This window comes from Ursus arctos, unplaced genomic scaffold, assembly GCF_023065955.2.
Source record: "Ursus arctos isolate Adak ecotype North America unplaced genomic scaffold, UrsArc2.0 scaffold_4, whole genome shotgun sequence".
Classification (NCBI taxonomy): Eukaryota; Metazoa; Chordata; class Mammalia; order Carnivora; family Ursidae; genus Ursus; species Ursus arctos.
This window is the reverse complement of record NW_026623056.1, coordinates 49,167,802-49,194,700: the sequence shown is the minus strand read 5'-3', so window position 1 is coordinate 49,194,700 and position 26,899 is coordinate 49,167,802. Positions and strand designations below refer to the sequence as shown.

General features: G+C 38.1%; 1 protein-coding gene across 50 annotated transcripts in view; it reads right to left on the bottom strand.

The window, feature by feature from the left end:
• ABI3BP (ABI family member 3 binding protein) overlaps positions 1-26,899 on the bottom strand; it is a 235,006-nt gene that overhangs the window by 2,578 nt on the left and 205,529 nt on the right. For all 50 annotated transcript variants that reach the window (XM_026492204.4, XM_044381625.3, XM_026492194.4 and 47 more), the window contains 5 exons: positions 25,687-25,896; positions 20,585-20,693; positions 2,710-2,789; positions 1,932-1,961; positions 1,143-1,304 (listed from right to left, as the gene is read on the bottom strand). In XM_026492204.4, the coding sequence (XP_026347989.1) occupies positions 1,143-1,304; positions 1,932-1,961; positions 2,710-2,789; positions 20,585-20,693; positions 25,687-25,896 (591 nt within the window). The remainder of the gene's footprint in view (positions 1-1,142; positions 1,305-1,931; positions 1,962-2,709; positions 2,790-20,584; positions 20,694-25,686; positions 25,897-26,899) is intronic.

Sequence of the window (26,899 nt, the reverse complement as noted above, 5' to 3'; positions counted from 1 at the left end):
TTTGTACTTTACCCCCCCTTCACCCTAGTTCAAGCCACCAGTGTCCCTTGACTGAACTATGGAAGTCTTCAGCTGCTACCACCATTGCTTTTACTCCTTCCCTCACACCTTCCCTCTCCCCCGCCCCCGTGCATTTTAAAATGCAGCTCAGATAATGTTACTCTTCATAAATGTCTCCTGCAGTCTCCTGTTGTATTCAAAAGAAAACCCCAAATCTTTACGTGGTGTCAGAGCTCCACCTGAGTCTCTGCCTGCCTGCCTGCCCTTCCCCTTCTACGCCTCAGCCACGCCAGTGCTGCTGGCGAGGCACATTCCGGCAGAGGCCTTTGCCTTGCTCTCCCCTCTACCTCTAGTGCTTCATCCCTAGATTTTTTGCTGGGGTGTTTCCTCCTCATAGTTTTCTTCTTAGCACACATGTTAGCTTTTCAGAGAGGCCATTCTAACTAAAGAAGCTTCCACTTGCCCATTGTCTCTCACCGTTTCTAATTTTTCTTCAAAGCACTACATGCAGTTTTTATTTACATATTTGTGGTCTGTCTCTCCTAAATTATAAACCGTAAGAAAGCAGAATATGTTTTGTGTACTGCTTTGTCCTTAGTACCTAGAAAACCTCTGAACGAAGCAGCTATTTGTTGAATGACTGGCCAGATGTCTACCTTTCCATGCTGGGGCCAGCCTTGTTTAAAATGTTTACTGTATGAATACAAAAGAGAAGATAACAGTGCCACTGCGTCTGGAGCAAGGCGTTACCACTCTTGCGGTCACGTGTTTTGATCTTGTCTCTGGGAGGTTTAAATCTTAAATATGCCCTATTCCTTCCATGATGATTGTTACACACACACATTTTATTATCAGTAGCCTCTCTGTCCCTGGTGGCTGTAACAAAACTGAGCTTCAGTGTGGCAAGTGCTGTTACATTCAGGTTTGCCTTGATGATTTTGTTTCATATTGCGTTTTCATTATTTACATTCTAGTAGCATGCCTCAAATCCCAGGCTAAGCATTCCGGCAACGTCTTGCTCGAAAGGAAGAGCCGTGTTTATATCACACCTCAGTCTCTGGAGCCATCCACAGAAGAGGCCAAGTTACAGAACGCTGTGAAGCATTCCCTGAAGGCTCGAAACAGCCAGTAGCCTTGCTTACCTGTGAGGGAGTCACTCAGATAAATCTTGTATCGGAGAGAGTTGCACAGCTGCACTCCTACAAACTTTTTATACCATGTCCGTTTGACATACTGTTTGCCCTTACATTCTGAGTAAGAGTCCGAGTTAAAGGGTCTTTCAGTCCAGATGGCATCTCTTCCTGCTGCAGAAGGAAAACACAAGCTCTGAGTTTAGTATTCAATTTTGGGTATTGAAGAGCTGTCCTCAATTGTTTTTTAAAAAGCTGTTGGCAAAGTTCATTGTCAACATGCTGATACCTGGTTTTCTCCAATGCTAAATACTGGAGCCAAAATAACAGTTTAAACATAGAAACTCCCACTTAAGTTCCTGTCAATAGTGAGATAAGCAGTATGTTTAGGTTTCAGAGAATCTGTGCAGGACTCGATGTAGATAGCATCCCCTTAGAGCAAATTTAGATTTTTGGGTTTTGTTTGTTTTTTTGTGGGGTTTTTCGGTAGCATGGTATATAATTTAAACAGATGCTTTACTGTGACTTGTTATTAAAAGTGAGAATGAGGATGTTATATCTTGACTTATTGAACAGAAATTTTGAGCTGCCCTGGTGCATGAATGAATGAGTTTCAAATTGTCCAACTTGTTCTCCATACATTGTAGGTACTCAAGGTTAGGGAATGCTCACTTCCCACCTGGCTGATACTCTAAGACTAAATGGACTAAAATGAAATCAAGACCAAAATTCTGCCATGCCTGTGTAATTGAATCAGTTTAGAAAAGCATGTCGTTGTGTTCACACCAAGACAGTACTTACCAGAAACTGGCTCGCTCACTCTTGGGTCCGCTGAAGAGAAAGAGCAAACAGAGAGTCAGATGTGACATCAGGTAAGTAAGCGCCAGGGTGCCCGTGGCGTAGTGAAGAAGAGGGATGCTTACGGTTAAGTCTGACTTGGAAAGTGGTACACTCTTGCTAAAGACTGAATTTGAAAGTGTGTTTTGCTTTAGAATTATTTTCTGTTGAACAGTCTCCTGCCAGGTACTCAGCTGTATCTTTTGGAATCTTTATTGCTCTTCAAGCTCTCACTGCATTTTAAAGCTTCCTCTTTTAGATTCAGACAGAAACTATTGATGGTAAAATCACCAAAATGCCATGAAGTGCATTTGGTGTAAAAATGACAAATAATGTTGAGTACGGATATATCTTTTAAAGGAATTGGAGTGTACGAGGTCAGAAAATTTCACAGCTGCTTATCAAAAAAACTATCAAATGAATTCCCTTTCTGGATGTACCGTGTCTGATATTTCGATTCTAGGCGTTTATTCTAAGCATACAGAGGAACATTCATTCACTAGTTTTTTGCGTATACTATACTATACTTTTATCTTTTAAACTGATAATGCCTTTTTTTTTTACATCAAAATAAATGAGAAAACATGCAGTGTTTCCTTTAGGCTACCTTTATCAGTTTGCTTTTTCAAAATTCAAGAAGCACTTTATACACTGTTTGTTTAGCTGGGTTTCAAAGAAGCTCCTTAGGCAAAATGCTGTGGCGCTTTCCATCCTTGCTGGGAATTACTGTTGATGGGATTACCTGACTCGGTACTGAATGCCACGGTGTTGCTGGCTGGGCCTTCTCCAAGTGGGTTTTTGGGTTTCACCTGGAATTCATAGCTGTGTAGGAGAGAAATTTTTTAAAGAAATTGTAATATATTCTTCAGGGGTACTAAGCAACCTTCCTTTGTTATACTGAAATCCTTCCTGATTCTATTTAGAAACCTTGAGGACAGTGAGTACACATATATTTGAGAAGCAGCCTGGGGAAATAAACTCTTTACTTTCCAAACACCTTGTCTAATATTTTGTACAAGGATTAAGTTAATAAAAAAGATTGGAGTCTTTAAAAAGACAGTTCACTAGTAGAAACAACTAGGCAGGCAGCTTGGGACTAAATGTAACCCTACATATTTTTTCCTGTTAATCTTTTATAGATAATTTTTTGAGATACTTTCATTAACCAGAACCATGATTTCAAGAAAACCCAGTAAAAATCTTAAAAAAAAAAAAAAAAAAGAACTAGGCAAGTTGGTAAGGAACATATAGGAAAGAGGTATGTGGTGGACCCAGGCTAATGCCAGCAACGAGGAGTCTCTCTATCCTTCAAATGTTTTAGCTACTTAGCTACTTGATGGAAAGGTTGCCTTTTATTTCTTCTTATGCCAGCCCTGGGGATGGCCTCAGACTTAGCCCATGTTTTTCCTTGTGGGGCTTGAACTACATATGTCAGAAACACATGACAGAGTGGCATTTGGGAAAGTTTGTTTAAATGCAGAGTTCTTGCTTCATCTTGGCTACTGAATCAATTTTTTGAGGGGGTCTAGTTCCTGAGGTGAATCCTATACCCACTGGCATTTGAGAACTACTAGACTAAGCTATGGGAACAGGTGACGTGAAAGTATTTCTTTGCAAGGACTTCCTCGTTCTATCTCCTGGAACTCTGGTGTTCGTGGGTCTCAGGAAGCCGTATCTCCAGAATAGGGAAATGGTAGTATCACCATGAAGAGTATGGGCACAAGAACTGACTTTCCCTGTACAAATCAGATTCATATATACTAGGCCTTGACTTTTTACATTAAAAAACAAAACACAAAATAAACCTAGATCCCTTGGCGTTCTAAGTATGTTTGATTCTAAGAATTATGCGTTAACTTGCTATGCAGTATTTGACACACTTCATTCATAGACTACTTAGAGCAAATCCTTTTAAGAAATTCAAGCAGTAAAGCTGTTTGCCATTTGCCTGAAACTAAGAGTTCTTTTCAATGGCAGACTTAGCAGGAAAATAATTTTGAGTGTAAAACCAACTTGAGTCAGCCGATAGTATTGCGTCTCAAATTTGTAGAAGGCTGTTGGGAGATAATTCCCATTTTTGAGAAGTTTGTAATTGAATAAGAATGCAGAACACATAAAAGATGGAAATACGTTTTATAAATGAGTGAAAAACAGAGGGATGACAGCTCTATTTGGTACAGAGGGTACTGAGTGGAGCAGTAAGGGAACTTTCCGGAGCTCCAGGAAATCAGATTCTTGATTACTGAGGCATTGCATTACAAGACAGCTAGAATCTATAAGACAACAGATTCTAGCACTACAACGAAGGTAACCACTTTCTGAGTGCTATATATCAGACACATTAATTGTACATACATAAAGTAACGTAACACACAAACACTACAAGATCAGTATGACCTATTTTTCGGTTAAGAACAATGAGACTTAATCATTGTACTATTACTGTCTGCTTTTACAAGCTGTGCAATAAGGATTAAAGCTTACAGGGTTTTTAGTGAGAGACCACACATGAAAGCATTTGGTAAACTTAACTGATACAAGGTGCCATTATCATTTGCAATAAGAGAATGCTGATATAAAAGCATCCATGTCACTCATTTAAATAAATTGCATGTACATAAGCTGTTTGGGCATGGGATAATGTCTAAAGATTAAATTCTTGCCCAGAGGCCTGAGGACCTTGCACGTGCGTGTGCACACAGACACAGACACACAGACACAGACACACACACACACACACACACACACACACCCTATTATGGTGAATGGAAACTGGAAAAAAGAAATTACAAGCATCTGGACCTTGATTTAAGTGGGCAATGCATTCCACATTCCAAGCCATTGCCAAAAACCTTGTGCTTTGGCCAAGTCTGATTGCTGGAATCATCTCCATGTCTTTTTATTACACAGTTATTTACACTTCAGCTCCATTTGTAGCATGGCTACAGATGTTCATAAGCTACTTTTCCTGTTTCTTGCCAACACTTTATGATATTTGACAAGTTTTGAAGAAATCACTTAAAACTAAGTTGAATTAACAGTAGGGAAACTAAAAGGCATATATTTTGGGGTGATTAAACCCTATACAAAGAAAATATTCGAAGTGGCAAAATCTTTCTCAGCACATTCATGAGATTTATAACACTCAAGGTCTAACAGTAATTTCTCAGAAAATGCTGATTTCACATAGGGAGTAAGAATAGGATGCTATTAAAAATTTTCAGAAAAGACATTTTGAAAGTAGAATAAAACATTAGAAGTTTTGGCAGATCAAGTTTAAATGTTACAAATACTAGGACAAAAACTCAGATGAAAAATGAGCAAAAATAAGGAAATCTGATTGTTCTAGGGAATATAACACTTAACTAGTAGATTCCAGAAGAGAGAGGAGAGGAGAGGAAAGGGTGCATAATTATCCTAGAAAGTAATTTCTCAGAGCTGAAAGACATGGGTTTCCAGATTTAAAAGGTCTATATGCTCAACAAAAATTAAAAAAAAAAAAAAAAAGACTAACCAAAGCAGACAAATTGAAAAATTTTAGAGCACTGGGATAAAGACAAGATCGTAAAAGTTTCTGAGAAGAAAATAGGTCCCATTCAAAGGATCCAGACTCAGAATTTCTAACATTTGACTTTTTAGCACTGGAAGTTAGAAAACAGTGGAACAGGGGCATCTGGGTGGCTCAGTCAGTTAAGCATCCAACTCTTGATTTCAGCTCAGGTCATGATCTCAGGGCGGTGAGACTGAGCCTCACGTGAGGCTCTACACTCCGTGTGGAGTTTGCTTGTCCCTCTCCCTCTCCTCCTTCCCCCTGGCTTTTCCCTCTCTATCTCTAAAATAAATAAAATACTTAACAAAACAGAACAATGCCTTCAAAAGTCTTCATTTTATTCTAAAATCTGTGTCCACCTAAACAAGAGTATCAGTAAAACAAGAATATTTCTGGACAAGATTTCAAAAATATTATCTTCCATAATAATCTATTCTAAAGATGTATTTCTCAAGGAATGCCACAAAGGAAAGGAGTAAAAGGAGACACGATATGGCAGATAGGGGAGTTCACATAGAAGCAAAAGATGGTGGTGAGGGATTCTAGGAGATACTGCCATGAACACATGGAACAGGGAAATGGTGTATTTTGCCTTTTTTGAGAAATGGTCTAGAAATATGGATTTAACAGAAGAAATCGTGAAAATAGTTGAAAATGGAGAAGAGTTGACTAAGGTGGTGAAATAGGAAGCTCCTGAGTGCCTCCCCTCCCACAGGCACATCATATATACAGCTGCACATGGAGCAGTGTGCTCTGAAAGATCCAGAAACTAGCCATGCAGCTCATACACATTGGGCAAATGAAAGAACACCCACATTGACACGGGTAGGAAAGCCTTAGACACACTCTTGCCATAAACTCTGCTCCTGGCACAGTGTCCTGTAATCGGGAGCAAAGCCCCAACTCCCAGCTTCTCCATGAGGAGCAAATGGTTTGGACCTCACATCTAGTACCCCAACTTTTAAGACTCCCACATGAGGGATGAGGCCCATAAACACCTAGTTCTAAAAGTCAATAGAGCTTCCATTCATAAGTCCCACAGGACTGTAGCCAAGAAGCAGTTCTTAACCATCTAAACCCCCAGGGCTCAGCACAGACAGAACGGGCAAAACCTCCTGTATACCAGTCTTCCCCGAAAGAGGTTTATTTGCAGACTTTAAAAGCTGCTATCTGATGAACATAGGGGAAGGGAAGGAAAAATAAGATAAAAACAGACAGGGAGGCAAACCATAAGAGACTTTTAACTATAGGGAACAAACTTACTGGAGGGAAGGTGGGTGGGAGGATGGGGTAATTGGGTGATGGGTATTAAAGAGGGCACTTGATGGAATGAGCATTGGGTGTAATATGCAACTGATGAATCACTAAATTCTACTCCTGAAACTAATAATACACTTTATATTAACTAAATTGAATTTAAATAAAATTTTTTAGGGCACCTGGGTGGCTCAGTTGGTTAAGCATCTGCTTTCAGCTCAGGTAATGATCCCAGAGTCCCAGGATCGAATTCCACATCAGGCTTCCCACTCAGCAGGATTATAACTGTAATCCGCCCTTCACCCTACTTGTCCTCTCTCACTCACTCTCTCCCAAATACTAAAAACTTTTTTTTTTTTTAGCTGTTCTCTGAGGGTGAGGTTTCTAACTATACCACATATGTACTGTCTGGCTACAGTCTTCACCAGAGACTGGGAAACTGGTGGACGCCTTCCTCATCCCTTCCCTCTAGCCTGCTGCAACAGTAAAACTAAGTCACCAGTATCTCCCTGGAAGGAGTGTACAAATGTCTGGCACCCCAGCTTTTGTGGCTGCTGTTCAAGGGATGTCCCCAGTTGCCTGGTGAACCAATGGGGCTTGCATTCTTGAGTCCCATAATACCGTAGCACACAGAGCATTTTTAACAGGTACAGAAGCACTCCTACTGGCTATATCCTGGGCCTAGCACAAAGAGAGCAGGCAAAAATGCCCATCTTTCAGTGTCTCTCTGAAGGGGGATTAAATACATAGTATCCCAGCTGCTATCTGAGGGTCCAGTTGATAATTAGCCTGCATCCAGGTGCTGATTGCAATTCTCACCTTTGGGACAACGATGGGTTTTGGAGTGCCTACAGCTATGGGGAGCCACTAACAACAAAGCAGGTGGCTTGTACAACCTCAGTGGTTTGAGGGACAACCAGGAACTTGGGCCGGGCTGATTCAAGAGATTCATTTGCTACACAAGACCATTCTATCAAGACTGGGTGAGGTGGCTATTTTATCTCATGTGCAGAAATGAATAAAGAATTAAGGAAATTGAAGAAACAGAGGAATATGTTCCAAACAAAACAAGGAAAATCTACAGAAACAGATCTCAATGATATAGGTAGTGATTTACCAGAGAGTTCAAAGTAATAGTTACAAAGATGCTTACCAAGGTCAAGAGACAAATGAATGAACAAAGCTAGAATTTCAACAAAGAGAGACTACTTAAAAAGTCATCAAACAGAAATCACTTAGCCAAAGAACACAATAACTGAACTGAAAAATTCATTAGAGGAGTTCAACAGCAGACTAGATGAAGTGGACCAAAGGATCAGCAAACTTGAAGACAGGGCAGAGGAATTCATCTAATCAGAGGAGCCAAAAGATAAAAGGATGAAAATGAGTGAATTTGCTAAGAGACATATGGGACACCATCAAGCAGACCAAGATATGCATTATAGTGGTCCCAGAAGGAGGAGAGAGAAACGGGGAGAAAGCTTATGTAAAGAAATACTAGCTAAAAACTTCCTTAACCTGGGGAAAGAAACAGACATCAGATCCAGGAAGTCCAGAGAGTTCCATATAGGAGAATCTAAAGATATCCACACTGAGACACATTATAATTAAACTGTCAAAAGTTCAGGACAAGGAGAGAACCCAAAAGAAGCAAGAGAAAAGCACCTGTTTCATAAAAGGAATTTCCATAGTACTATCAGCAGATTTTTCAGCAGAAACATTCACGCCAGAAGATAGTGGACCTGACATATTCAACATGCTAAAGTTAAACAAATAAAAAAAAAAACTATCCAGCAAAATTGTCCTTCAGAATTGAAGGAGAGATGAAGAGTCTCCCAAACAAAAGCTGAGAATTCATCACCACTACACTGGCCTTATAAAAAATGTTAAAGAGAGTTCTGGCTGAAAATAAAGGATGTCAATTAGTTACAAGAAAACATATAAAAGTATAAAACTCACTGGTAAAGATACATAGTTATATACAGAATATTCTAATGTAATCATGGTGGGGCAAATCACTTATAACTGTAATGTGAAGTTTAAAAGAGGAAGCTATTAAAAATAACTATGCTGCAACAATTTGTTAATGATTATAACAATGTAAAAAAAGTAAATTTTGTTATCAAATACAACATGGAGAGGAAAGTATAAAAGTGTAGAGCTTTTACATGTGTTTGAAGTTGTTATTAGCTTAAAATACACTGACATAAATGGTTTGTGTAAGCCTCATGGTAACAAAAACAATAGCCTCTAAGTTGGTAGAGACACTTTGGAAAACAGTGTGGAGGTCCCTTAAAAAGTTAAAAATTGAGCTACCCTGTGATCCAGCAAATGCACTACTGGGTATTTACCTCAAAGATACAGACGTAGTGAAGAGAAGGGCCATATGCACCCCAATGTTCATAGCAGCATTGTCCACAATAGCTAAATCGTGGAAGGAACCAAGATGCCCTTCAACAGATGACTGGATTAAGAAGCTGTGGTCCATATATACAATGGAATAGTACTCAGCCATCAGAAAGAATGATTACCCAACATTTGCAGCAACATGGACAGGACTGGAGGAGATTATGCTAAGTGAAATAAGTCAAGCAGAGAAAGACAATTATCATATGGTTTCACTCATTTATGGAACATAAGAAATAGCAAGAAGATTGGTAGGAGAAGGAAGGGAAGAATGAAGGGGGGGTGTAAACAGAAGGGGGAATGAACCATGAGAGACTGTGGACTCTGGGAAACAAACTGAGGGCTTCAGAGGGGAGGGAGGTGGGGGATTGGGATAGGCCGGTGGTAGGTATTAAGGAGGGCACGTGTTGCATGGTGCACTGGGTGTTATACACAAATAATGAATTATGGAACATTGCATCAAAAACTGGGCATGTACTGTATGGTGACTAACATAACAAAATAAAAATTATTAAAAAACAAACTTTCACCTCTTTGGTTAAATTAAAAAAAAAACAAACAACCCCCACAATAGCCTATATAGTAGATACACAGAAGATAAAGAGAAACCAATCAAAGCAAACCTCTATAGAAAATCATCAAATCGCAAGAGAACAAAAGAGGAAATAAAGGAACAAAAGAATTACAAAAAAACCCAGAAAACAATGAAAAAATAGCCACAGTAAGTCCAAACCTACCAATAATTACTTTTAATGTAAATAGATGAAATTCTCCAATTCAAACACAGAGAGCAGCTTCATAGGCAAAAAACAAGAACCAAGTAAATGCTGCTTATAAGAGACTCACTTCAGCTTTAAGGACACACACAGACTGAAAGTGAAGGGGTGGAAAAAGATATACTATTCAGATGGAAAGCAAAGGAAGCAGGGGTACCATTCAGACAGAAAATCATAATGAAACATTGGACTTATACGACACCTTGGACTGGAAAGGTCTAACAGACATTTACAGAACATTCCGTATGAATACATATTCTCAAGCACACATGTAAAATTCTTCAGGATGGATATTTTAGGCCACAAAAAAAGACTTGAAAAAACTAAAGAAAACAAATCAAGCATTTTTTTCTAGCCCTAATGGTAAACTAGAAATCAATTACATGAAGAAAACTGGAAAATTCACAAATATGTGGAGTTTAAACAACATGCTCCTGAACAACCAATGGGTCTAAGAAGAAATCAAAAGAGTAATCAAACAAACTGAGGGCTTCAGAGAGGAGGAGGTGGGGGAATGGGATAGGCTGGTGATGGGTAGTAAGGAGGGCACGTATTGCATGGTGCACTGGGTGTTATACGCAACTAATGAATCATCGAACTTTACATCAGAAACCAGGGATGTACTGTATGGTGACTAACATAATAAAAAATATTATAAAAAAAATCTTGAGACAAAAGAAAATGGAAATACAACATGAGATGCAGCAAAAGCAATTAGAAAAGGGAAATACATAACGATGAATGCCTACATTAAAAAGATATAAGATAAACAACCTAACTTTACAGCTCAAAGAACTACAAAAAAGAACAAACTAAGCCCAAAGTTGGTAGAAGAAAGGAAATAACAAAGCTCAGAATAGAAATAAATGAAATAGAGACCAGAGAAACAATAGAAAAGATCAATGAAACTAAAAGCTGGCTTTCCAAAAGATAAACAAAATTGACAAAACTTTAGAGTAGTTAAGAAAAAAGAAGACTCAAATAAATAAAATCAGAAATGAAAGGGGATAATCTATACGACCTCAATAGATTCAGAAAAGCATTAGACGAAATTCAACATACTTTCATGACAAAAACTCTCAACAAAGTGGTATGAAGGGAACATATCTCAACATAATTAAGGCCATAAATGACAAGCCCACAGCTAACATCATACCCAACAGTGAAATGCTGAAACCTTTCTCTCTCAATCAGGAACAAGTCAAAGATGCCCACTCTTGCCACTTATATTTGACAATACTGGAAATCCTAACCAGAGCAATTAGGCAAAAAAAAACAAAACAAGAAAAACAAAACAAAAAAACAAAAAAACAAAAAAAACCCCCCAAATACTGGCCTCCAAATCAGAAAGGAAGAAGTACAACTATCTCTATTTGTGGATGACATGGTATTATATATAGAAAACCCTAAAGACTCTACCAAAACACTGTTAGAATAAACAAATTCGGTCAAGTTGCAGGATACAAAATCAGTATACAAAAATCAGTTTTATTTTTATACACCAACAATGAACTTTCAGAAAGAGAAATTAAGAAAACAATTCCATTTATAAGAGCATCAAAAAGAATAAAATACTTAGGAATAAATTTATCCAAGGAGGTAAAAAATCTGTACACTGAAAACTAAGAAATTCAAAAGGAATTGAAGAAAACACAAGTACATGGAAAGACATCCCATGTTAATGGATTAGAAGAATTAATACTGTTAAATTTTCCCTACTATCCAAAGCAATCTATAGATTTAATGCAATTGCTACCAAAATTTCAATGGCATTTTCCATAAAAATACAACAATGAATCCTGTCATTTGTATGGAACCACAGAAGACCCAGAATGGCCAAAGCAATCTTGAAAAAGAACAGAGCTGAAGGCATCATGGCCCTGGATTTCCAACTATAGCACAAAGCTTTAGTAATCAAAATTGTATGGTATTGGCATAAAAACAGATACATAAATTAATGGAACATAATAGCACAGAAATAAACTCACCCATATATGGTGAATTTATGACAAAGGAGACAAGAATATACAATTGGGGAAATGGACAGTCTCTTCAAATAAATGGTGTTGGGAAAACTGGACAGCTACATCTAAGAGAATAAAACTGGACCACTATCTTACACCATACACAAAATTAACTCAAAATGGATTAAATACTTGAATATAGGATCTGCAACCACAAAGCTAACGGCATAGGGGGTAATCTCCTTGACATCAGACTTGGCAATGATTTTTTTGATTTGATATCAAAATTAAAGGCAACAAAAGCTAAAATAAGTGGGACTACATAAAACTAAAAGGCTTCTGCACAGCAAAGGAAAGCATCAACACAAAGAAAAGGTAACCTATAGAATGTGAGAAAATATTTGTAAAACGTGTGTGTGTTAAGGGGCTAATATACAAAATATATAGGGAACACTAGCAACTCAATAGCAAAAAAGCAAGTAACTGAATTAAAAAAATGGGCAAAGGACCTAAATAGACATTTTTTCCAAAGAAGTTATACAGATGGCCAACAGGTACATAAAAAGGTGTTTGACGTCACTAGTTGTCCAGGAGATGCAAATCAAAGGCACAATCAGGTACCGTCTCACACCTGTTAGGGTATCTATTAACAAAAAGACAAGAGGTAACAAATGCTGGTGAGGATGTGGAGTAAAAGAAACGCTTGCATGGTGTCACTTACATGTTGAATCTCAAAAAAAGTCAAACTCATAGAAATAGAGTTGAAAAGTGGTTGCCAGGGGCTGGGGGAAATAGATCTTGGTCAAAGGATACAAACTTTCAGTTATAAGATGAATACGATCCGAGGATCTAATGTGTAACATTATCAACTATAGTTGATAACATTGTGCTGTATGATCGAAATGTGCTGGGGCGCCTGGGTGGCACAGCGGTTGAGCGTCTGCCTTCGGCTCAGGGCGTGATCCCGGCATTATGGGATCGAGTCCCACATCAGGCTCCTCTGCTATGAGCCTGCTTCTTCCTCTCCCACTCCCCCTGCTTGTGTTCCCTCTCTCGCTGGCTGTCTCTCTCTCTGTCGAATAAATAAATAAAATATTAAAAAACAAAAAAAAAGAAATGTGCTAAGAGTAGACTTTAAATGTTCTCACCATTGCCCCCAAATAGGTAAATACACAAGGTGATGGTTGTGTTAATTAAGCTGATTGGGGGGGGGATCATTTCACGATGTGTATGCATATCAAATCATCATGTTGTATATACTTTAAATATCTTACAGTTTTGTCAATTATACCATAATAAAGCTGGAAAAAAAATTGAGAATGGTTGGTTCTGGGAAGTAGAATTTAGGAAGCGGAATGAACAGAATTCATTCAGTTTTTTTGTGAGGAAGAAATGAGATAACACCTACAAAAGCAAGGTGCTTGGTACATAGTAAGCGATTATAAACATTCTCTAGTATTAAATTTCTATGTCTAGAAAATCTTTTAAAAGCTGATTTTGTTATTGGGGAACTTGACAAACATTGCCATAGAACTCTCAAGGCAGAACTCTTCTGTATCTACGTACTTGCTTGTGGGGTTGTAAAGTTTATAATAAGGGTACAGCTAGTGCGTTATTGGGAAGAATAAAAATTCAGCAGATGAGTCCTTCTGTCTGCCATCAAAATAGCTCCATAGGCTAGGAAAAACATTAACAAAAAATTCTAAGATTTCAATTAAGAGTCTAGAAAGTGCTAAAACACTATTTCAGAGGAGTGGGATAACAGAGGGTAGAGTTTGAGAACAACTGTGAAAATCAGCGTAAAAACTAAATACCGATTCATAGAAAAGTGAAAAACCAGGGTTTCAAACAGTAGGATCTGTAGTTCATGGGGGAAACTGTCAGAGATGGGGACACTCCAACCTGTAGAATCTAATCTGAACTAACTTTCAGATTTGGTTATAGGGTAGACACATTTTTCTGTCATTTCCTGCCTTCCCTTCCTTTCTTTCTCTCTGTAACAGTTTCCCTCTATTTTTGCCTCTAATAGAGATAAATTATAGTTTTCATTATTTGATGAACTTTTTACTTACATACTCCCATTGATTTAAAAGTTGGTTTTCACTCTAGCAAAAGTCTCAAACTTTAAGCAACCTGCCTTTTCTATAGAAAGGCCACCCTTTATCTGCCTGTTGTTTGAGTGGTTTGGTTAGCTAATACTACCCCGATGTGGTCTTGAAATATTTGAGGCCTATTCGGGTAGGGCTTCAGGCAGGGGGAGAGAAATGGGAGAGCAGAATATGAAAAAATGAGTAACGAGCACTCAAATAATGAAAGAGAAATCCAATCAATCAGTTCTCCAGGCATTTCTGGATACCTGCCACATGTAGACATTGTACTGACCAAAAGGACAGAGCTGCAGGGACATTCATTAGAGGATAAAATAAGTCCTGATCAGGGACAGAGGGCAGAGGACCAGGGCATCAGCAGGCATCAACAGGCATCAGGTATCATCAACCAGCTGCCCAGTACGTCCTCAGGGACATTCTCGTATCTCCCATTTCTACAGGGACAAGAAATTCCAGATCTGGGCTGCACTCCAAGTCTACAGTGTTGCTATGTACTTCTGCCCCCCTCCCCCGACTAAGGAATTCTAAGTGAAAAGTAATGAAAAGAATATATTCATGTGAAAGAATAATTACTCTCTTTATAGACTACTGGAGTTCCATGCTCTTAGCTATACTTTTGCCAGAAGAAAAGTTGCAAAGCTGAGCAATCCCCTAAATTTCTTTCTTCAATGATGAAGCGATGGTCCTGCTACCCACACCTACAAGGAAAATCAATGAAGTGCCTAATGCTCTGCTCGTTTATTTTACTCCTTTCTACAAAGCCCATGAGAAAAGATGTTGAACAGTTAATACAGAATCTGCAGAGACCGGAATTTCACAGAACACCATGAATACGGGCATAACGGCTACTCCACATGCTGCTTTTGTGCGGCCAGAATTATAGTTTATGAGAAGTTGCTGCCTCTATTCCCATTTACTTTTAGGGCCAAGATTTTATTAAATCAAACAACATCAACGATAGTCCCGAACTGTCCTCGCTGTCAGCGATAGGAAACTTCAGTGTGCCTTAGTTTTAGAGGAAGAACTGTTCTCCAGAAACTTCCCGGGCTACAGAGGACAGAAGTACATGAGTACATTAAGTGAACTTGATTTATATCATAATTACCAGACAGACTACATTTTCCATAGGAAATTGCCAGGCCACATGTGTATCAGGCACACACAACGGATTCTTCAGTTTTTTAGTCAAGTTAGGAGAGAAGGGCCCATGTGAAGAGATTATGGAGCTTTTCGTCTTTTCCGTGTAGCGACTGTGTGTCCATCTGTGTTGTCCAGCCTGTTCATCAGGAAGAACCTAGCCTATCAATGGAGTATCCAAATGTGTGCTAGAAACAATCTGTCTGAAAACAAACTGCGGACCACAGATAGAGATTCAAAGAAAAATGGTTTATCAGGACGTTCTACTTGCTGTCATACTTAACCTAGATTTGGGGTTTATTTTCAGTGCCAGTTTCCCACTGATTCTGTGATATCTTTGGATAGCATAAGAATGTCTCATTTTAGAAGTGGGAGAGACTTGGAGATCAATTCGTTACTTCATACTTCCTGGTCCCTTAAGCAGCGGTATGAGACTTCATGTCCGACACCTACTTTATCAGTTCTTCTGTTCCCCGAACTAAAAATAACCATAGTGGTCTTTGCACACAAAGTGGTTGGCTGCAGATAGGAGAGGCTCCTCTTAGTACTTTTCTTTTTCTTTCGGCTCAACAAGAGCCGCACATTGAGGTTTCATGGGGGAAATAAATGGAAAATAAATATTGGGGAGTGGGCTAGTTGGGTACTGATTCCACATATTGATATTTTCTTTGTATTTTAGGGGTAGGTGGTGAGAGAGGGGGTCCTGGAAAGAAAGAGATGGAGTTGCCGCACAGTGTGTGCCTCTGTTAGTTCATCTCTCCTGCTTCACCTGATGACTCCACACCACATCTCCTCCTCCCCATGCAAAGACACGACCAAAGCCCACCGAGGTTGCAAGCATTTGTTGGCAAGGCTGGGGTAGTCCCTACTGTGTCACCTTTGGAACTGCAGCCAGGTGCCCCAGAGCAGCCATGGGGCTCCACTCTATAGATAGAAACATCTCATACCAGTGTGTAGCCAAACTCTCCTGCAGCAAGACAGCTGTTGGCTGGTCCCTCCCTGTGGTCATTTTTTGAGCTTCTGCAAAGGAGATAAAAACCTGGCTACGTGGTAACAACAGGCCAGGAGAAGGTTGGCATACAGGGTGAGAGGAAAAAGGTAACACAGTCCACTGTACTTTTGGTTCTAGACTCCTTGGAATTTTTAACCTAAAAAGCTCTGGGGGTCTATTTTCTCTGCATTGATTCTTTTGGGTTAAAAGTTCTATCGTCAAGCTCTACTCCTCCCGTCCCGGTGTGTAACAAATGGTCAGCCAGTAATTATCACCTTTTTTTAGATCTCATGTTTTTCAGTCAAGACAAATGATGAAAAATGCTCCTAAAATAAATTATATACATGTGTCTCCTGAAATTGGAACACAGCTACAGTAATTCTTTCAAAAGTTATTATCTCCTAGCTCTTCAGAGAGGGAATTCCAGAAGCTCACAGAGGGGTGGTGGTGGTGGTGGTGGTGGTGGTGGTGGTGGTGGTGATGGACTTTAACAGCTATAATTCAAAGTTTGCCTATTGGGAATACAATTTTCCCTGAGCACTGAAATGTGACTAAAGTCATTCTTTATAGGTAATAAAAACCACCTGGTGGCTGCATCCTGTACATACTTCCTCTTTATTTTACAGCGTGTCTTTTATTAGCATTAATCTTGGATCATGGTTGGGGCAGAAAATATATAATGGAAAGAAATCTTGCTTTAACAACATAAGATAGTATGGAAAAAGCTTGCATAAAAAAACCAAAAGCTAACAAACCCACATTTGGCACTCGTAATTTTATTATTCTGACCAACCCTGTCAGTAGTAACTCGGAGGACGACTTGTAATTCGCCCAAGTCATACCCGTGGCCTTGACTGGGAGGAACAATACCTTTGCTGCTCTTTCTTTTCTTGCCAGTCTGTCCCATTCAATTATATCCTTTACCATCAAGGTCTAGTATCAAGTATTCTGTGAGGCTTTCTCTCCTCTTTTAAATTGCAAGACTTCAGTAGGTCCTACGTGATCTTTTATGCTGTTTTACCATGCTTTCCAGTTGTTTCATGGGTGTTACTTTTGTTTTCCCAGGTGCTTCTGGCTTCAGAAATCTCAAATTAAATGAAATAATTCAACTTCACTTTATTCTTAACTCATTATTTTGATTAATAGGGGTTTCAACTCATAATAGTTCAGTTGAAAACGTTTTTTTTCTTGTCTGTTAAATGAACAAATTAATCTCTAGCATACCTTTAAGAGAGCACAGACTGCATTCCCACTCACGGGGACTGAACTACCTGACCACCACAAAGTTCCACAAATTGTAGACTAAACAATTTTCATCAGAGCACCTTTATATTCATGTGTATCATATCTGTCCCAAATGGGGAAATGTTTTCAAACTGCTGAAATGCAACTTTAAAATCATGACCCATTAGGGACTCGCAGTATAGTCCTGGTCAAATCATAGATATGAATATTAACAATCCTTTTTTTTAAACAGTCCTTATAGCTGAAAGGATTTCATTCAATTATACCAATAAAATAAGCCAAATAAATACACTTAATGACCCCAAAAACTTATGCCGACTGGCAAAACTGGCATGGGATTCTGATTTCAGGGATTCCTAAACTTAATATTATTTTTTCCCAAAGACAAATCCAGAAAGAGCCTCCTTTGGGCTTTGCTTATCTTGAGATTTGGGTAGTTGTAGGGGTCCCTGTTCAGAAGGCCCATCAGGCCTTCACAAGACAGAAGTGACAGGAAAGACACCTACGCCATGGCGGGATAAAAGGCACAAGGCTATAAACTCCAGAAACAATTAGTGTAAGTCCTATAATTGAGGTAAACTCCAGAAACAATTAGCATAAGTCCTACGACAACTACAGCCAGAAGCTAGACATGAACTCCATGACTAATTAGTCCTGTGATTCCAGAATGAAATGCAACTTAGCCCAGGGGTCCTCTTCTCTTATGCACCTATTTGGCCAATTAGGCAAGATGCCAAAATGGCACTCTTGCAAGACATTAACAAAAAGTTTTTGTTCGATTTATTCTACCAACTGTTCCTCATTGTAAGTGACTCTAGTACCAAAAGTGATTACTCCAACTAAATCAAAGTCATAACAATACTTTAAAAAAAAGTTGGAGCAAGTCACTCCCAGTTACCATCTTTCTGGGTCTCCCCATCTGTTGACCAAGGTCCCTGATCTGGCGCAGAATGCCCTCCACAGCCTCTTGCTGCTTCCACTGCCTCTGTCCACTTTTTACCCCTTTCACTGGGGAAAGCAGCGGACTCTCCACTGTACACAACCATGCCATTTGGGCCTCTGCACTGACGTGGACTATTGTCTCTGGTATTTCTTTCCCCACCACAGTTACGTAGCTAGCTCCTTCCTACACATTCTTCAAGCCTGAGCCCAGTTGTCACCTCCTCTAGGAAGTCTTCCCAACTTCCCCAGACTTTGTCAAGTGCCACCCACTCTGCGTTCCCCTTGCAACTTGTACATATTTTTTCCAGAGCTCTCACCACTTTGTATAGAATGATCGGTTACTGACTGCCGACCCCACTACCTCAAGCTCCGGCACCACATTTATTCATGTGTGTAGTCACAACACCAACCACACTGCTGACACTTAACAAATCTTAGCTGAATGGAAACACACATCTTTTATAAACAAATCAGGCTTAAAAATGTCACTGAAATAATTATTTTCTACTTCTGATCATGACTAATAGGTGAACTCTGAGAAGATTTGAGGATCGCCTAATTCAGAAAAGGAACACAATGAACATTTAGAAATTAGATACTTTTAATATGCTTTTCAATGTATTAAATGAAATAAAAAGCAAGAAATTGGAAACCATCCACATTCTGTAAGCCCAAATCCACCTTTTAAAAAGTCCAAACTAAATAACTTTTTCTTTTTTACTCTTTCCTTAAAATAATTATGTTAAAAATAGTCTCTCTCTCCCTGTTAATCTCACTAAGGAAACAGAACCAAGATCATCAAATAGGCTTTTACTGAAATACATGCTTATTTTGGCTACCTTAAATCCTTTAAAAAAATAGCAGTTGTAAAATTTTCCATATTACAGCTCAAAATAGAGAACTTTAAAGAAAAAAATGCTTGTGGAAAGTATTATATTTGCACTATAGGACTACAGTTTATACACAGCAAACCACCTAGAATGAACTAGATGCTTTCTTTTTTCCTAAAAAGATTAAAAGAGGTTCTTTGTTATCAGAACTAAAATAGGCTCTTTTGAGGGTCGTATTCAATATCTGGTTCAATTCAATCAACTGATGACAATGAAAGATATAAATAAAACGTATGAACAAATTTCTAATGCTGGAGTTCCAGTCTTTGCCTCTGCTGATCTTTTTAGATATCAAGAAACTTTATCAACCTATGAAATATTCAATCTGGAAAGATTCCTGATTGTGTCTCTCTGAAAACGGATCTATGTGGCTTGCTGTACTTGAACTTAAGATGTGAGGGTGTTTTCATTTTAACTGAAAGCACAGACAGCTTATCAAACAGTGTTCTGGAGTTTGAGAAAAGAAATTGATTTTCCACAGAGAGTGCTATTTAGTCCCAAAATGAATTTAGTACATTGGCTTTATTAAGGAAATGCTTGGCTGTATCCATTCAAGAATCTCCTTGAGTAATAAACTTGATGATTTAGCCATGTAAAACAAAACAAAACAACCTTCCCTATTACATTGCTAGAAGTGTGTAAGGTCCTTATTTTTCTTGCAATACAATGAGCTGATAAAATATTGGGTATTTTAGATTTAAAAAGAAATGACAAAACCATACAGTAATATAAAAAACCTGGTACCAATGTGTAATAAGAGGTGCCAAGAAAAGTCTTTTTTTTATTGTAGAGAATTGCTAATACTATATATTTCTATTTTCAAAAATTGATTCTCATTTGTTTGTGATAAAAAGACCCCAACAGCAAAGGACTGCTATGCCAGGGAATGGTCTGTAGTTATTTGAAGCATTAACGATCACAAATTTTCATCTACATCTGTTACATAGCTTTTATTTCCTTGCCCTCCTCTTGCCAGCAGGTCAGCCAAATTCTTCTGTTTTCAGATTGAGTTTACATCATACACACTCCAGTTGTGTCTGGTCTACAGACCTTTCCTTCTCTAAATTTTGGTACTTAACATCAACATTTGGTATTAATGACCTTCTATGTTTCAATGTTCTCACCTAGAATGCTAACTTACAAGACCACCTTGTCGGCTCTTGTGTCCCCACCAATAACTTGTGTATTTGCAAAACATGACTCTAGAGGTATCTACTGCTGTGCACAGTAAGCCAAAGAATGAAATGCAAACTAAACCGTCCCTTAAGACAAAGACAGACGATGTCATCTCATTCCTTTGTTACAACTTTCACACTCTCAGAATTCACCTGTAACAGCACAGGTGGCTTACCTTGTATCTGGTTTTAGATTTTCTACTGTGGAGAAGGTTTGATTTGTAATTTGAATGGACTTGTTCTTTCCGCTGAATGACCCATTTTCTCTGGATATAACTTCATATTCTGAAAAGTGAAAAAGCCAACAAATACTTGTCTTTACATCCCAGCTGATTTCATTGTTCTTAAGGCTAACAGCATCATAAAGTCATTCTCATAAAAGTGAGCAATTTAGACTGCAGTTCTTGAGGCCTACTGATCTTACGCATTAGCAATTTCCAGATGGGGGTGGTGAGTGGATGATGAAGGTCCCAAAGCATTTTGGGAGTTGCTCATTGACCATTTCTGCTTTCCCTTTACTGGAATACAGAAGTCTTGGTAACTGTGAAGACTGATGACAGCTTTGGACTGGTAACCAGTGATTTTGCTAGGCAAGTCGGACAGTCTGCTCTCGTTGGAACGCTCAGTATGGGGGAAAGCAGTGTATGAGAAGTGGTACTTGAGTAGAAGCCACGTTTCTTTCTCTATGGAGCTTTACTATATAGCTGGGGAAAAGGCCACTGCATTCATGGTGCTGCTACAAAAAAAAATTGGGTTTAAAAATCATGTAGCAAATAATAGTTAACCAAATAATGAATGAGAGTTCATTATTCTGAACTATAGAGTTATGGGATTTTTGTACCTATTGCTTATGTAAGTTACAAAGTTTTGTACCTATTGCTTACATATGCCTTCCTGATAATTATCCTTTTTAAAAAAACTATGACCTTAAAGTATGCATAACGATCTCCATAAATGTCACTTAAAGGCAATGTTTCTATGAACTTGCAGGACTAACCAAGAGAAAGACTTTCAGATTAAGAACATAATTTATAAATTTGTTAGTTGCTTTTCCCTGCTCTCAATTGGAGTTTAGTTTAATGTATGTGACAAGATCATGCAGAGGATTAAAAACTCAAAAAACAACAAAGAACAACAAACCCCACTCAAAATACACGAATGTAGCCATCAGGGAAAGTGAGAAGGCTGCAAAGGCAAGTTCCTGGGGATTTCTGCTATCAGCACTGAGACCAAAGGTGGGAGAGGGAGACTGGAAATAAAACTGAAACTATGAAAGACTGAGGAAGATATAATCACCAACCTCAATTTGGGAAGAAGTTTTAATGGTATATTTAAAAATCGAAAAAGGAGGATAGCTCTTTCTTAATAATTTTGTATGACCACCCTTCCAAAATTCCAAAATTAAACTAGAAGGCACTGGCCATTGTATCTGGACACATTAGTGCAGCTACCAAAGGACTAAGGGCTGGTATTTAGTATTTCCTTCCTCAAACTCTTCTATTCCCAACCTATCTCCCAGTTGGCTTTCTGTCCTCACAGACGGTGGGAAGGGAGGGAAGGGGAGGGCCCTGAATTCAAATATACCCATTTTATATCTTTTTCTCAGCTGTGAGGCAATATTTACTAGAAAAAGATGGGAATAATCATAATGGAAGTAAAACTGATTTTTTAAAAATGGAAACTGCTTGTTGGATACAGGGTTAGATATGCTTCTGATATGAGGGACTGAAAACACTCATGACTTTTCTATTAAAGGGCATGGTAGGGGCTAGTTAGTCCTCTCCAAAAAAAAAAAAAAAAAAAAGGAAACTGCATGGCTCAATGAAAAGAGACAGACCAAGCCACTTGCCTTGATCTCAGTCTCAGTTTTCCCATCTGTAAAATGTCAATAATATCTCTTCATAGTGTTGTTGTTGGGGAATAAATTAGGAATATATAGAAAGTGCTTAATAGTATTTTGCATTTTTTCCCAACAGGTGGTACCTATTATTGCTGTTGCTTTTATTATCCCTTATCATCCCTGAGTTGTATTTTGAAACTAGGGTCACAAAAATTTGAAAGATTCCAATTGGAAAGATTCTTAGTCACTGAAAGAAAAAATTATATCACTCTCCAGTTGACTATGCATGAAAGCAACCACCTTCCAAAAAACATCTTTGGCATAGGATACTTCTCATTGACTATGTAATATTCTTTTTAATCTTATCCCAGGCTCTTAGTACTAGAAACTCTTACTGCATATCTTCTCTAATTTTCTTTTGACTCATTTTTAAGTGCTCATTTAATACTATTTTTATTCTGAAAGACCCAAACAAGTTTTCAAAATATAGAATTTATTTTCATAAATAAAAAAAAAATAGAATTTCTCTTAGAATTCTAGCTTTTGAATGTATATTCTTGGGCTTTGTAAATATATCCTTCATTTATAATGTTTTAAAGCAATCATAGCTTTTTCATAAGTCCACCAACACCATAGAAATGGAATATTAATGTTTGGAATGAACATCTATAGACATATTCTGAAGGTAAAGACAGATACTTAGTATGTGTCCATATTTCTTACCATATTTTAAAATATGGAAAAAAATTAAAATATGGGCTTTATAAATTCCTTAACAGTAAAGATACAAGGAATTTATAAAGAACTAACACTGAATAACTGGTATTTTTCCTCCTCAGAGGGTATTACTGCCCTATTAAGAGAACATTTACTTAACAGAAAAAATCCTATTTATTATGAAGCCTGGAAAATTAGAGTTTGGTCATGAAAACAGAGCATGAAAATAATAACGGTGACATTATTTCTACCAGTCCCACCATTGCTACTACTGACAAACATTAATTTAACAGCTTCTGACTAATGCTGCCGATTTAAATTCTGTTTAATTGTATCCTCATAGGGGCGCCTGGTGGCTCAGACGGTTAGGCATCCAACTCTTGGTTTTGGCTCAGGTCATGATCTCAGGGTTGTGAGATGGAGCCCCCACATTGGGCTTCAGGCTCAGCAGGGAGTCTGTCTGAGATTCTTTCCCCCCACCTTCTCCCTCCTCCTTCCCTCTTCCCCCAGCTCAAGCTCTAAAATTAAATAAATAAATAAACAAATAAATAAATAAAATCTTAAAAAAAAAATCTTTCTCCCTCTCCTTCTGCCCTTCCCCCATCCCTCTCTAAGAAAAATTATCCTTAGTTGATAGCAGTGGGAGTTATTATTATTATTATTACAAATAAGGAAACTAAAGCAAAGAGGTTAAGTTGCATATATAGTACGCAGCCAGTCTGGGATTTAAATCTATGCTGGCACGCTCTTGGCATATCACAAAGCAGCACCTCATAACTTAAAGTTCTTCAAGGACCCAGGCTATGGCCAATTTCTTAGGTGTATCTATTTCACTTTAGTGTAGAAGGGACATATAGAAGCAACCAAATTTCAGCGTATTTATTACAGGTAATATGTGCCTGTCAATTAAAAGACAGATTACTGACAGAAGCCAACTTGGGGAGTAAAGAATATGTTTCACTCTCTTTTTGTTATCCTTCTCAATCCTTTCTTATAAAACTATTTCCAGTGATTTGAGAACTAACCTCTGTATTATCTGAGCTGCTGGTTTCTAAAAGATTACATTTGAAATCAAGTGGTATTTAATAAAACACTAAAAATAAACAACAGTGCAAAAAATAGAATAGAACAATAGGATTTATGGTCCAACATTTAAATACAGACTAGGTAATGATTAAATATGGACTTATTTCTATCTAGAAAATATTGTAGCTAAAGAGATATGGTCCTTATCCATGAAAATTGGTATCATAAGTCCAGTATCTTGTCAAAGATCTTAAGCAGCCCATTAACATTTTGTAACAATGTTATAAATGTAATTGGTTAGATGGATAAACTATACTCGTTATTTTTGGAGATTACAAGTTTCTACAATTAAAAAAAGTTACATGATGAACCGGAAAGGAATATCCTTTTGCCTTTAAAAAGTTAAATCAGATATTGAGACACCAAAGGGAATATGTATTAGATTATTAGATATATTAACCAATTCCAACTTGATGTCCCTCAACTTTAAGGCTAATGAAAGTTTATAGATCATTGGGTTTTATGATAACTAAGCCTCAGCCCGTCATGAGAACTCCTCCTTATTAGCACAGTTTATATGAATTGGGAGTTTTGGGCTTTTAATCGATGTAGATAATCAATGCTTAGAGATTGTATTTTAGATATTGGGATGGTAGGACCTACTGGCATAGTCCCAAGTAAAGAAGCAGGACTAGGCAAATCCCCAGGAAATATGAGCAATGACTGGTTCTTTCTTAAAACAAAGGCAAGGTCTGCATGAAAAATGAAATTCACAAAATATGGCTTAAAAAAAAAAGCCAGCCAAGCAAAAATAGGCTGTTTATAGCAGAAGTTGCCCAGACCAAACAGTTTTGTCTGAGGAGAAGTAACTGCTGCTTTCTCCTTTATTCACAGGAAAAAAATTTTTTTTTTTTTTTGTCAGATGCTGAATCTCACACTCCCTACTTCCCTTGTGTAACCCCTATCCATCCTGACAGCCTCTCAGTGGACCCCTCCAAACCCCATCTACTCATCCCAGGCATGGCAGGACATGGACAGCAGCGGCTTTGTATAATATCCCACTATTTGCTGTATTCCTCTAGCTGATTCAGCCTCTTAGTCTTTTCTTCCTCCTCTCTAGTTTGACTAACCTGTTCACTATGAAGGAATAAATTCCCATATAATAAATTCAAAGAGTGAATTTTATTTTTCACAGTCATTTTTAGAGGGATTAGGTGAGTGATAGAGAATTAAAGTTTCCTGAGGTGAGCAGAAAATTGACTAGGATTAGAATTCTAAAAAAAAATTCTCCTAAAATAATTGAAGAACTTTTAGCCCACGGGAAACCTCTAGATCAATCTAGAAATTGGGTTGGTGAAATGAAAACTGGTTTAAATATCATCAGCACTGCCAACTTCTCCTATGTTATCTGTAATTTTCTTGATAATGGAAAGATCAGATCTACCTTTATACTGTGAAAAAGAGTTCTGAGAGGAAATGGAAGGGATGCAACCTAAAGAGATCTGTTAAATTAACAGGAAGCCCATCACCAGGACACGGATGATGTTTTCCCATCATATGACACTTTTGGCAATACAACTCTGCTAGGACTTACGACCCTTAAGATATACCTCATAGGACACAGTTTGACCCAGGTACCACATTCACATATCAATGATTCCCATCAGATTACCAGTCCTCATGCCATGATCTTACCAGTGACAGTATCATTTAGTGGCTTATCCCAGTCCAGGATGACAAATGAGGGACACCCTTCCACAGTGACCACAGTGAGGTTGGTGGGTGGGTTCTGCGGTGGGCTGGTGGCATTTCCCTCAGCGGCATCCTCTTTGGGGAACCGTTTGACAGAATCAGTGATGGAGCAGGGCCTGTTGTCAGGTTTTTGGATGTATCGCACATGAGGACCTAAGAGAGAGAGGACACTGACATTTAGCCTTGTTTGAGCTTGTAGAGAAGGTGGAGGTAGACTCATATATATTTCTCTGTTTGAGGACATTTGGTCTCACATTATAAGCAGATAGATGAAAGCAGTGATGTGGGTTGTTCAAACTTGTGAAAATCTAGAATTCCTGTCTCTGGGATACCTGATATGGATGTTGTAGATGGTTTACTTTTCTAAATAGGTTTAACTTATGCTAATATCCAAAAGTAATTTGTCCCCCTGAGCATGTTTTAAACTGCATAATTGATGGGGCAGATTTCCACTGTACTCAAGAAGGTGTTGCCTTAGTAGTGGGGAATAATTAGCCCTACATTAAACAAGTTCTGGTCTCACCTAACAAATCTTAAAAGCCAGACTCAAAAGGGTAAAGTGATTTCAAGTAATTTAACTACAGCCATCAAAATTCAAGAATATTTTATAATAAAAAACATCCAGCAACATGATGAGATAACAGGAAAATATTACCCATAATGAGGAGAAAAACAAATCATTTGAAATCAAATCTAGAACTTGCATGGATGTTAGTCACCAGGCAAGGACAGTAAAACAGTTATCATTATAATCCACATGGTCAAAAAATTGAAAGATATAAAAAAGACCCAAATAAAATTTCTAGAGGTGAAAAATAAAATGCATAAGATGCAAAACACACAGGATGTTGGTAGTACAGATACGATATTGGAAAAAAAGATAGCGAACTTGAAGACATAGCAATAAAAACGACCCAAAATATAACTGGAGAGAAAAAAAGAATTAAAAATAATGAAAAGAGCATCAGTGAGTTGTGGGACAACTTCAGGAAGTATAATATACACATAATTTTAGTATCTCAATAGAGAAGAGGCAGAAAAAATATTTGAAGAAATAACAGTCAAAAAATTTCCAAATCTGGTTTCTATCATCTATGGAAAATAAGAACTAGGAAGATCGGTAGGGGAAGAAAGGGATAAAGAAAGGGGGGGATAA